At 42.0% G+C, this 11839-nt stretch overlaps 1 protein-coding gene across 5 annotated transcripts; it reads right to left on the bottom strand.

Moving 5' to 3' along the window:
* Positions 1 to 512: 512 nt before the first annotated feature.
* spty2d1 (SPT2 chromatin protein domain containing 1) lies at positions 513 to 11769 on the bottom strand. 5 transcript variants are annotated; one of them, XM_015338455.2, is made up of 6 exons: positions 11686 to 11769; positions 5671 to 5785; positions 3914 to 5320; positions 2724 to 2892; positions 2272 to 2349; positions 513 to 1630 (listed from the first exon to the last, which is right to left on the bottom strand). In XM_015338455.2, the coding sequence occupies exons 1-6, from the start codon at positions 11704 to 11706 to the stop codon at positions 1531 to 1533; spliced, it is 1890 nt and encodes a 629-aa protein (XP_015193941.2). In that variant the 5' UTR covers positions 11707 to 11769; the 3' UTR covers positions 513 to 1530. The 5 variants fall into 5 exon arrangements, with proteins under 5 accessions (XP_015193941.2, XP_015193939.2, XP_006642632.2 ...); XM_015338453.2 differs by lacking the exon at positions 11686 to 11769 and adding an exon at positions 8421 to 8844 and having other exon boundaries at positions 5671 to 5788; XM_006642569.3 differs by lacking the exon at positions 11686 to 11769 and adding an exon at positions 8421 to 8844.
* Between the last annotated feature and the right edge of the window lie 70 nt (positions 11770 to 11839).

Genomic DNA, 11839 nt, shown 5'->3' with positions numbered 1-11839 from the left:
CTCCTGTGCTTTTTTCACTTCTGTTATGTGTATTGCAGGTATTATTATACAACCTTGGCATTTCATGGGAAAAAAAGCTACTACTACATTGAAAAGGAAAACAAACACCTTGTACTTATAGTCAATCAAATACTGACCCACCCTCATGCCTTAGACGTAATTACTGTAAAACTCTTTAATCACAGATCATGAATGTCAAATATCAGTGTAAACATCCCCTCTATATTGGGGAAAAACAGAAAAGCACAGGCCTCCTGCCCATTCAGATCAAGACATTACAGCATTTACCATGACAACAGGCTGTAAATCTGGGTGATCTAATCAAATCTATTTTAGGAAGCCTACACATTTTTAAGAGAGAAGATCTCATCTACTCAACAAAAACCAAGTGGGGGGAAGGGTAGCTTTGTAACAATGAACAGTAAATTTAGAGTTGACAAATGCATAATTCTAAAGTATCAGTGAACTGTGTGTTTTTGTACACTTAAGAGTGAAAGCCCCATAAAACAAACTTTTGATTTGACAGTGCAGAAATATTTTAATATTGGTACCACAGGATTCCCATATTCCTGCCACTGTGTGGCACATTTGCAAGAGAGAATACAACAGTCCTAACAGCAGTAGCACTCACAGCGCAATCAATACCTGAAAATGGAGCCATGGTGTTGCCTGGGAATGAAACTCTCCTTCTAAATACGTCTTTCAAGAATTGGTATTCCACGTCAAGGGACTTAAGTATAAGAAATAATTTAGTAAAATTAATGTTCCAACAATTTCCCTAAGTAATGCTTACATATTCCCATTAAATGGAAATCTTGAAGGTAGAATTGCATTAGTTAAACTCAAATTATACAGTTTAAAACTAAAACAATTACAGATTTTTCTTGTCCTTATTTCACCCCAAATAGAGATTTATGAAAGTTGGATAAAAATAAGTTTTCTCTGCTTTTTTCCAGTGCAATGACAGTGGGTTACACAAAGAGCAAAATTTTAAACCTTTTACAAAGGGTTAATTTGGCTTCTAAATCTAAAAATATTGTTTTGCAGATTTAGTGTACTCAGTTGTTTAGAAAATATGCTTTTATACCAGAGAATTTAGTCCATAAAACAAAAAAATGCAGACTGTGAGTCACTTTTAAAACATGAAAGAAATACACTTTAACAACAAATGGTAATATAATGTATTTTTTTCTAATTCAACAATTATATTAACATTTTTCATAATTAAAACTTGAACACTACAAAGTTTCATGAACACAGTTTTCTCTTCATTAGGGAAAAAAAAAATTAGATGTAGCCGTTAACGATAAAAGAATAAAGCGGTACTACCAGCACAAGTCCCAGATTTGTAAAAAAAAAAGGAAATCCTGATAAATAGATTTTTTATGTTCAACAGTTCAAAATTGAAATAATGACTCTGTAGTGCAAATTTGCTCAGCTTAAAAAGTGTGTCCTTGGAAATCAGCTGGAAACCATGTAAGAAAGCAGGCAGCGATGCTGAGCTATGACTGCCTCTCCATGTTCAGCTCGTTAATGTTTCCTCCGTTTTGAGTTCATTGCCATTTTCCTTTTCATCTCCTCTTGCTCCTTCAGCATATCCTCCTCATCCTCCTTGATACCCAAACGTAAACTAGAAAAGAGACACAAGGCTGGTTAGGGTGAACAAGTGGCTGAGCACTCAGGAATGATGGGGGGTGGGGTGGAGGCGAACACGAGGTGCGCGGGTCCGATTAACGGCGTTATCTCGTTTTTTGTCTCTTGGCCATTTTCCTCTTAAGCTCTTCTTCCTCTCGACGCATCTCTTCCTGATCCTCTATTACAGCCAATTTCAGGCTAGTGGAGGGGGAGAAAAAGGCAGAAACAAATCTGAGTGGCATGGTAGTTCGAAAACCCTATGCGGCAAACTTCAGTGTTAAAAAAATTCAGCATACCAGCGGAGCATGCGATTCTTTTTTCTGCAGTTGACACACGGTGCTCAAAACTGTTCCGATTTAGAACTACAGATCGAAAATCATCCACTTTTTACTCTGCCATTATGCACTTTGTATAGGCCAAAGCTCACACTGCCGTAACAACAGAGTTAGTCCCGATCAGAGGAGTGAAGTGCCTCTCGCTTAATGACACGGCCAGCTCACAGAAGCCTTGCCAGCCCAAGTGGTCACAGAAGGCATCCACAAAAGCGAAGCCACAGGATCAAAAAACTCAAGGTAAGGAAAAGGACATCCGCTACCTCTCTCCCTTTCGAATGTGGACAGAGGTGCTGGCTCTTACCTCCTAGCCTCCTCCTTCTGCTGGTCCTTCCAACTGCTCTCCATGTAACGCAGTGCATAGTCGCTCTCGTCTCTGTATCTGTGGACAGAGTGCCACCAGTTAAACAAGGTCTGCATCATACTGGAACAATTACTTCTGTAAATGGGCACCTGGTCTCTCTTCTTATGTCAACTGTTCATTAAGGTCAAAGCATGTGGGGCAAACTCACCTCTCAGATCGAAAGTGCAATTCAAAGTTACTTTCGTGGCAGTTCCACCTGCCATCTAAGTAATAAGGCCCATTTTTAACCCAAGCAGTATAAGCTCTGTGCTCGATTTAAAATGTGGTGCAATATTCACTGGTAGGTATGTTTGTAAATAGGAGCCCATGTGATATGGGAAAGAGTCATTCTGAACCCGGTCTTTTAAAGGCTGCCATTACCTACTTCTAAAAAAAAAGCACTTTTTACGTACTTGGACTTGTCATATCCAAAGATTTCCCTGATATGTTTTGAAATATCATCTTGATCCTCCCCTTCATCCTCAATGAAGTCTTCCATTTCAGAGTCATACTCTTCCTCCTCCTCGTTGACATCATCAAACCTGCGCTTGTAGCTGGAAGTGATTGGCGGCAAAGGAGGACCTGAAGGGAAATTAAAACAACCGCATCACCTTCTATTCATTGAAACGTGACATAGGCTCTTAGAAAATTGAAGAATCGGTAATTCCTTAAATGTGCAAATATTATGTTAAATTAGTATTATGTTATAAACATAAACTGCATTCTGGAGACCTATTTAAGTATTTGTTTTTTAATATCACATTTTCTAGAATGGAAAAAATCCACTACTGAAAATAGGTAAAAAGCTGCTTATTCAAATGTATCGCTGTCTCTGAGATTTAGTGCCAGTGAGGCCTTAGTAACGAAAGAAAGAAAAGCAAATTGACAAGATGAAACCATCAGTAAAAATTCACTCAATCAGCTTTTGAGTGCCTGTTTTGCCTCTCAAGTGCCGTCATTCTATGGATTCTTACCCTTGGGACAATTTTGGACTGTTTCACGGCATGCTTTATTTAGCAAGCCTAGAAGTATACAAGCTATGCAAGCAGTGAAAATAATATAGAACTTTTGTCTTATACTTAAGCACAAAATGTATCTTATTCACTCAAGGAAAGATAAGTAGAAATTAAGGGTTTTGAAAGATTTAATTGGTTAACTGGATAAACAGGGCCTCTTTTACGTTGATGTCCTCTGTACCAGCTTACAAAGCTATAATCACAACAATTAAAGCACTTTTTATATCAGCCAATTATAAATTAAGACTGTGACTCGTGGATTTTCAGCTGTTCTAGAGGTAACAGAAAGAAGCAAAGAAATACATCATATTCTGTACCACTTGATTCATTATGAGGATCGGGATCTAACTAGGGTGACCCAACACCTTCATCTTTCTTGTTATATGTTCCCGACACAAGTGGTTGCTGAAAAGACAAGTTCCGAACCTTAGGGAAACTTCCGTAGGGAAGACTCTGGACTTTACATGGTTAAGAGATTTATGCACAAGTAACAAAGATTAGATATTAAAATTCTACAAAGAAAATAGTTTTTTTTACAGACAGACTGTGGCCAATTATTATTTTGTAGGGTATAAAAGCAAACTTACCAGGCGGTCTTATCATGGGCCTATGACCTGGAGGAAATCTAGGGGCAGTCCCGGGTCGAGGGACCAAGTTTTTGGATGAAATGGTTTCCGACACCACTGTGCACTTGGGCCTACCAGGACCAGAACCTACGCTGTTTCCGGGTCGCCCAGGCATGCTGCCACCAGGTCGCCCAGGCCCAGGCCCAGGCCCAGCGGCAGCAGGACGGACCTGGGGGCCGTTTCCTGGTCGTGACTGCAGGTTGCTCCCCGTTTTGGGTACTCCAGCGCCAACGGGCCGCATTTGTCCATTGCTGGCTGGACGGGGCGGCACACTACCGCCAGGTTGCCCCGTCGAACCCTTTCCAGGTCGGGAAAGCCCCGCACTTGCCGTTTTAACAGAGCTGTTCGTGCCAGTGCCAGCTCTGGCCTGAGCGCTGCTTCCCGGCCTACTCTGCCCCACGCTAGAAGGCCGTGCAGCAGCAGAGCTGGAACTGAGCCCAGGGCGCGCCAGTGAACCGCCCGTCTTCCCAGGAGATGAGAAAGGGCTCCCTCTCATCTGGTTATGGTCACTGGTGGCAGTAGGTTTCTGACCAGAGGAAGGCCTAGGTACAGATGTTTTGGCCGAGGGTTGAGAACTGGGTTTCACAGACATTTTCATACTAGAGGCACCTGAGGAATTGGAATTGTTTGCTACATGTTTGGATCTGTCTACCTGAGAGGATTTGGCAGAATTATGAGGTCGTTCACTGAATGAAGGCTGTTTTGGCTTTTTACTTATCCCACTAGGGGGGACCTTCTCTGATGAGCTCTTCTGTGGCTTTACATTTCTGGCATCCTTTTCTGGTATGGTTTTCTTTATGGAGACTGGCTGAGTCTTAGTGTCTCTGTCCACCTTGGCTTCCCTTCCTTTCTCCAATTTCTTATTCTTGCGTTCAAGGAATTCCAATTCCTTTAGCTCCTCCGCAGTCCGGAGCCTCTCTTCGGATTTTTTGGCAGGTTTTAGCTCGACTGGTTCAAACTGTTTCTTCTGCGCCAGTTTCAAGAGTTCTGCAAAGTTCATGGGAGATGAAGTGGGCTTGGCTGGGGCAGAGGGTTTCTTGTTGGGTCTGGCGGGCATTTTGCTTGGAGGTTCGTTGCGAAGATCTCTTTTTTCTTCTTCTTCTTTTTCTTCTTCTTCAGAATCCGTTTGGGAATATTCATAGTTGTCCTCATCGTCGTCACTGATTTCGCCACGCGCCCTGCCCTGTTGCTCTTCCTCGTCGACCTCCGCTCGCGACCGCCTCTTCCTGGGCTGCTCCACCACGGGGACGCCGTTGTAGCCTTTAAAATTGTCCTTGGTGCGAGATGCCATGGCACGTGCCTTGCGATCTGACTTCAGTTCCACTCTCTTAGCCAGCAGTTCCTCCTTCTTTCGCTTGTTCTCCAGCTCTGCAAGGCAAATTCATACCAGACAGTTGAGTCAAGTTCTACAACAAACGCTTCCTCACCCACGTGGCAGTTTCAAGAGGCTTCTTCCTCTGTGGTTGTATTACTGCTAAAGAAAGATGCATGAACTTCTGACACCAGAGGAAGGATCACAATTGAAAAGGTCTTTTTTAGAAATTATTATGAATGCAAAGTGTACTGCATGTGCTGTTCTCCTACAACACCAGGAAGAACATTCAGGAAGCAACCTTTCACTTTGTGCCGGACTAGAGGTTAATTCTAAAAAACACACACCCAAAAAGGAGCATGGACCAAAGACTAAAGGTCTAGTGTCTCGTTTACCAAAGCATTACCTTTCCTTCTCTCCTCCATTTCCTTCCTCTTCAAGAAGGCCTGCACAGCTGTGGACTGTACTCCTTTGACTTTCGGGTCCTTCTTCGGAGGTCCCGCCACCAGGCTATACCGCTTCTGCTTGAAGCAGAAATGCATGCAGTGCTTAAGTTACACTCGAGTCGATATTATGATATGCATGAGCCACAGCTACCGAGAACAAGTTCAAAGTCTACACATTTTCACCACTGTGGAAACACGAAAATTAAAACAATCCGTCATTGTTATGTTTCAAATTGTACATGTGACATAGAAAATATAAATTGATGAAAAAAAAACAAACCAACACTCCCACGTTTAAATCCTTCATGTTTTCATGAATTCTGCTGTGAAGGGATGACTAAACAAAACAAAGTGTTGAGTTATAAAAGTGATTCACAAAGCACACACTTACTCCATTTTGAGGCTTGATCCAAACACTACTGTTGACATATTGAGGAAACTTATGTTACTCAACCAGAAAACCTCAATCATTTACAGAGAATCCAGCAACCATTACATTCAGTCCTTAAAGGTGTGTTGAAGCTTTTGACTTCAGTACGCCTCATTATAGAGAAACCTGTGCTTACCTTCACATTACACAATGTACCACTGGATATAATATAGGGAGATATGCATCACGCTGTCTTCTTTTCACTATTATTTCATTTTGTATTGTCGCACACTGCTTATTTTTCCTGATTTTGCCTGTCTCCAATGCCCTGTTGCTTATATAGGCTCTATAACAGCTGGTGCAGCCCTACTGTGCTCAAGACATGCAGCAGTGAGGTACAGTCATTTCATTACTGTAGGTTTGTGAGAGAGCTGGGGGTGCAGTTCTGTTTCTTTGTTTCTACTTCAACAGTTGTTCGCAGCCCTCAATTGAACACCTGCTGCTGTGCCTCCTTTGAAACTGCTAAAAGGCTACAGGTCCATCACACGATTTCAGTACAAATGATGCTGACAATTTGGCAGTTCTGTTTATCTGAGCTTTTGTAGTCAAGAAAAATCTTCATTTTCACCATGATGTTTGTAGGGAAAGGAAATAAATATTATTTTGAATGAAGAAAATAAATGCCAACTGTTCAAGTGTATCAGTAGTGAGAGACCTGATGCATTTCCATTTCCAAAGGGCGTTAGATGTGTGCAAACTTGTGTTGTTTAGACTGCTATTTCCGACTCCGCAGCACAAGCAGCAATCATCCTACCCTCAGGAATGTGATGGTCAGAGGGCAGTGTTTTACTCATATTCTTTGCAGATACGTTATTCAAGGTTCCCATTGAGCCATCTTTCCTCAGTCTCACTAAGGGCCAAAACTAGATCTGTCCAAAATACTTTAAAAAGCTGTTGTACTAAAACAATGGGACTGCAATAATTGGGTAATTCATTTAAAAGTAACTAACATGTTCTAAATGCAATGCATCAGTTGAGGAGTTGGAGATTTTTGTAAACAAATTCTAGATTTTCATTCTTAATTTCTTGCTCATTATTGAGCTGCAAACAATCTTTGAAGTAACGATGCAATGTATAATATGACGTATTATATCTTTTTTTGAGAAGCTTGTACTAGAGTGTTTGTACGCTTTTAAATGTCTGTGTGGTCATGTATTAAAACCTCTGTTCTGCATATCCTCGTCCACTAAAGCGATTTAAATGATAATGAGAATATATATAATTACATAAGCACAATTGGAATTGGCATTATTATAGGTAAAATTGGCCATGGAACTAGATTCCCTTCTTGGGGCATTATTGGTAAAGATCCACTAAAGCTACCAGGGGAAACTAAAAATAAGAGCTTTGATTTTAAGAAAAATAAAAAAGCAGACATAAAATGTGTGTGGGAAAGCAACCCTGACATCCTGCAATAGAAAAGATTAAAAACGTATCTTACACTGACTACAAAAACAGGCCTACATTTAAGTATTTAGTATTACCTATTCAACAACAATACTTCGGGTGTTTATTTGGTTGAATAACCCCCAAATTATGAGTGCAGGCCCTGATACAATAGTGTGTGCTTGTTTAAAGAAATGTCCAATACTATCTTGCCTCGTAACTCCTCAAAACACTGAGAATTGTTATGTCTCAGTGCACTGGAGTACTAAACTGATGCTCAATGAAGAAAAAAATCAGTACAATGATTCCCTCACAGTTAACATTTTTAAAAGAACCCATAATTGGGAGTTAACACCAACCAATGCCAGGCAGCCTGCAACATTTACGACAAGAGGGTTACATAATATTCACAGAAAAACTTGTCTTCTAACTTGGTCGGAAGAGAACCACATTCTCTAACGCAGCGTTTCCAGCACTCTCGAACTGCGCCTGAACGAAGCGTGAATGGGGAAACTGAAGCGCGAACATACAAACAATCGATATTAACTTGGGGATGATTTTACAGAAAGGGTACAGGAGCCACACGAGCAGCACGCCGGAACAGCGGTTTAAATCACGTCGGCGGAAGTGGGCACGGAAACCGGAAGCAGAAAGATGAAGTGGGCTGAAATAACAGATGGCGTGTATTACGGGTTTTAAAACCGAGTGTTTTATAAGTTCATGCTCGCCATATCCCCAGACCACAAAAATGTACAAAACTATACTAAATGCAATAAAAAAATCTTGTCTTTAGAATTTTGTTTTGGATGACCACTATGGGTAGCATACTTCGCCGTATGGATACATTTGATAAGTTTTAAGGTTCAGACGATTTTAAAAAAAGTTGTCGCTTACCTGCACGCTGCTGAGTCCCTGATTTTGAGAGGCAATAGACAGTATGTTTTCGAAGTCCATGGTGATGCTTTTCGGCTCCCGTTTCGCTCAGCAGCGGTAACACCACAGTGTGATCTCCCTCAGTAAATCCCCCCCAGACACCCAGAATGAAAGACACCTCTCAATCCCCCAGCAACGGAGTGCTGACTCGACCCGAAAACAGCACCGAAAGCCGCAGCCGAGCGAGGTAACAACACTCCAAACCGGCCGCAACACGGAGAGCAAGGAGGCAGCAGCCTGAACGCCCGAAGGGAAGTTTAAATCGTGGATTGTTTAGTAACATAAAACACTTGCATCAGACATCGGAATAAAATACGAGAGAATTCGACGAGCCTACTCCTGCCCTGTGGATTCTCTACGTCAACGCCTTATGACGCCACTTCCGCCCGTAGTTTATCTGTCCCTGGCGTGGAGCTCTGTGGTGGTGTAGCTGCGTGGTGACGGTGTAGCTACGAGAAATTTTGGGATTTCTTTTATCCTCAGACTCAGAAAATTAGTTACGTGGCGTTTCGTGCATATTCTGGAAAAAAACAAGTGTCCCAACATCTTGGGTTACTGTGGGGTTTCCTGTTGTGTCGCATAAAATAGTCAACAAAAATATAAGTAATAGGTTTATTCCATGCTGAAAAAAAAGCAGAAAACACAACGTTTCGGTCGTGGAGCCTTCTTCAGGTCAATAAAATGTGCAATTGGGTCTATACTATGCGTTTGAATGCCGGTAGCTATATATATATATTACTGATACGGATCTATGCAGTTTATTACATTTTACATAGCATAATCGCACATCGGACCTGTCCTGTTGATGTAGGATCTCACAGTATAAAGTTGGGCCTTTTTACTTCCCTGAACTCCGTTTCCGCGTTTTCTGGGTGAGACACCCTTGGACACCTTTCAGTGTTTAACAGGTGTCCAGCCTTTCGTCATTGGATTTAAATCTGTCGAATGTGTTTTGCTAAAAAAAAAACTTTTCATGCCACGTCCTCTGTTCCCGTTGTTACTACGTGGTGTGGTGCTACTACAATAGCAGCGATGCTAAAAGATCCATGGAGTTTTTAAGCACGATTTTTTTCCATAATGTTGATCAGACGCAACTGACATAATTTCAATAGAGGTCTTGTAGCATATCCCGGTGGGGCTGAACACTGGTGGTGGTGGAGGGGATCCCCATTACCTGTAAAGCGCTTTGAGTGGAGTGTCCAGAAAGCGCTATATAAGTGCAAGCATTTATTATTATTATTATTATTATTATTATTATTATTATTATTATTATTATTATTATTATATAATGCATATATTAATTGCTATGATATCGTTTATCCACCAGATGTCGCCATCAGAGCAGACGGCAAATGGGTGCTCGAAATCACTTGTCTAGATTTTGGCGTAGAAATCTGACTGGCTTGGGGTCATTACTCCCGACCTGGTTTGAGTGGATTTTAAACAACACCTGCTGTTGTACGCCATCCCAGGAATTGCTGAAAGGTGGGGACAACATCATCAGGAATTGCCAATGAGCTATAAATTGCCAACAGCCATCTCACCCTGCAGCTCACAACTGGCAACCCCCTGGAGCTCAGCAGTGCGAGCCTGGTCAGTACCTGGATGGGAGACTCCTGGGAAAGCTAAAGCTGCTGCTGGAAGAGGTGTTAGTGGGGCCAGCAGGGGCACTCACCCCGCGGCCTGTGTGGGTCCTAATGCCCCAGTAAAGTAACGGGGACACTATAAAAGGCGCCGTCCTTCGGATGAGAAACCGAAGTCCTGACTCTCTGTGGTCATTAAAAATCCCAGGTTCTCCAAAAGAGTAGGGGTGTTACCCCGGCGTCCTGGCCAAATTTCCCATTGGGCCTTACCAATCATAGCCTCCTAATAATCCCAATCTCTGAACTGGCTGCATCACTCTGCTCTCCTCCCCACTGAGAGCTGGTGGGTGGTGAGCGTTCTGGCGCACTATGGCTGCCGTCGCATCATCCAGGTGGGGCTGCACACTGGTGGTGGTGGAGGGGAGTCCCCATTACCTGTAAAGCGCTTTGAGTGGAGAGTCCAGAAAAGCGCCATATAAGTGTAAGGAGTTTTTATTATTATAAAAGCCTCTGAAACACTGCTGTCACTCGGCGCACTGCGGGAAATACAACCCGTGTGCGTCTCCTCCCATTGTTCTCCGAAAATGTCCGTTTTCACACAAATTAAACTAATCTCAAACCTTCACTGCACTTCACTGTGACACATTGTATCCCTACATTGTGTTATTCTACTTGGGAATGCATGTTTTAGTTTTCTGTTTTATTCTTTAAAGACACCACCATCAGTCTTATCACCAACAATTGTTTTACCGACGTCGAAGCTCGTGTTAATAATTGACCGGCGTTTTACTACAGCAAAAAAAAAAAGCCTTTTAAAAGTCCCATCTCGTAAAGCAGTAAACGCTTTCATTACTTCGACGGCTTTATTTTCAATCCTTGTTATTATCTATAAAATATAAACTAAAATTAAAGGACTGATTTTATATTCATGAGCCAGGTGTCATTACAGCAGCTGCCGTCTGTAGAGGCGAAGAGATACTGTTACCGGTGTAGAGTCAACGCGGTCGTTGTAGAGGCTGAATTCTGAGCTGGTGAACATGATCTCAGACAGCTGTTCACCGAACAATTGCGCCGAAGGGGTAGCAGATTTTAAATTAATTTATCTTGAAAAACAAGAGCAGTGAACATTTGAATAAAAGACATGCAATGGCGAGGACAAGACATTTATAGAAACAACGTGAACAACTGAATCTGAATCCCTGTTCTAGAATCATTATAACGGGGTTCTCATTTAAAAAAAATATATATTCTTATAAACCGAATTCTTCAGGCGTCCTTCATCTCACACTGGATCTAAATCAGTTTCCTGCGATTAAATCCCTATATAGCAAACTGAAATCTTGGTACTTAACTGAAATATTTTATAAATTTACTTTTAAATAAAATGATTGTACAACTTGTGCAGCAGGTGAAAGTTGCATGTTTTTTGACATCTCAAATCCTAGTGCATGCTCCTTTAGACTGATCTGAAACGTGACAGCGGAATTAGTGAATTAATAAAAAAACAAAGCGGCACGAAATCCAGCTTGGAGAAACTTAACATTTTGCCCTCCAATGCAATACTAATGGGTCGATTCTGTTATTTAAAACGCACAACATACAGATCGCCATTATCCGTTCACCTGCCGAGCGACAAAACAAACCTCACGTGCTTTGCTTCCCATATTCTTAGGCTTAACACCGGCCGCAGCGCGCTGACTCCTCCCACAAGTGGGCGTTACATGATATAAAGGCACGCCCTTTAAAGAATATCCAGGCGCCTATTGGTCGTCTGTTGAAACCCCGCCCCCGGGCTGT

This window comes from Lepisosteus oculatus, chromosome 21, assembly GCF_040954835.1.
Source record: "Lepisosteus oculatus isolate fLepOcu1 chromosome 21, fLepOcu1.hap2, whole genome shotgun sequence".
Lineage (NCBI taxonomy): Eukaryota > Metazoa > Chordata > Actinopteri > Semionotiformes > Lepisosteidae > Lepisosteus > Lepisosteus oculatus.
Note: the sequence above shows the minus strand (reverse complement) of the source record. Positions and strands in the feature narration are given on the sequence as shown.

Excerpts from the sequence above, each read along its gene's own strand:
- spty2d1 (XM_015338453.2), bottom strand. The coding sequence starts at position 8,480 with ATGGACTTCGAAAACATACTGTCTATTGCCTCTCAAAATCAGGGACTC. Across the intron at positions 5,789-8,420 it reads AGGGACTCAGCAGCGTGCAG|CAGAAGCGGTATAGCCTGGT; the intron begins GTAAGCGACAAC and ends TTCTGCTTCAAG. Across the intron at positions 5,321-5,670 it reads AATGGAGGAGAGAAGGAAAG|AGCTGGAGAACAAGCGAAAG; the intron begins GTAATGCTTTGG and ends TTTGCCTTGCAG.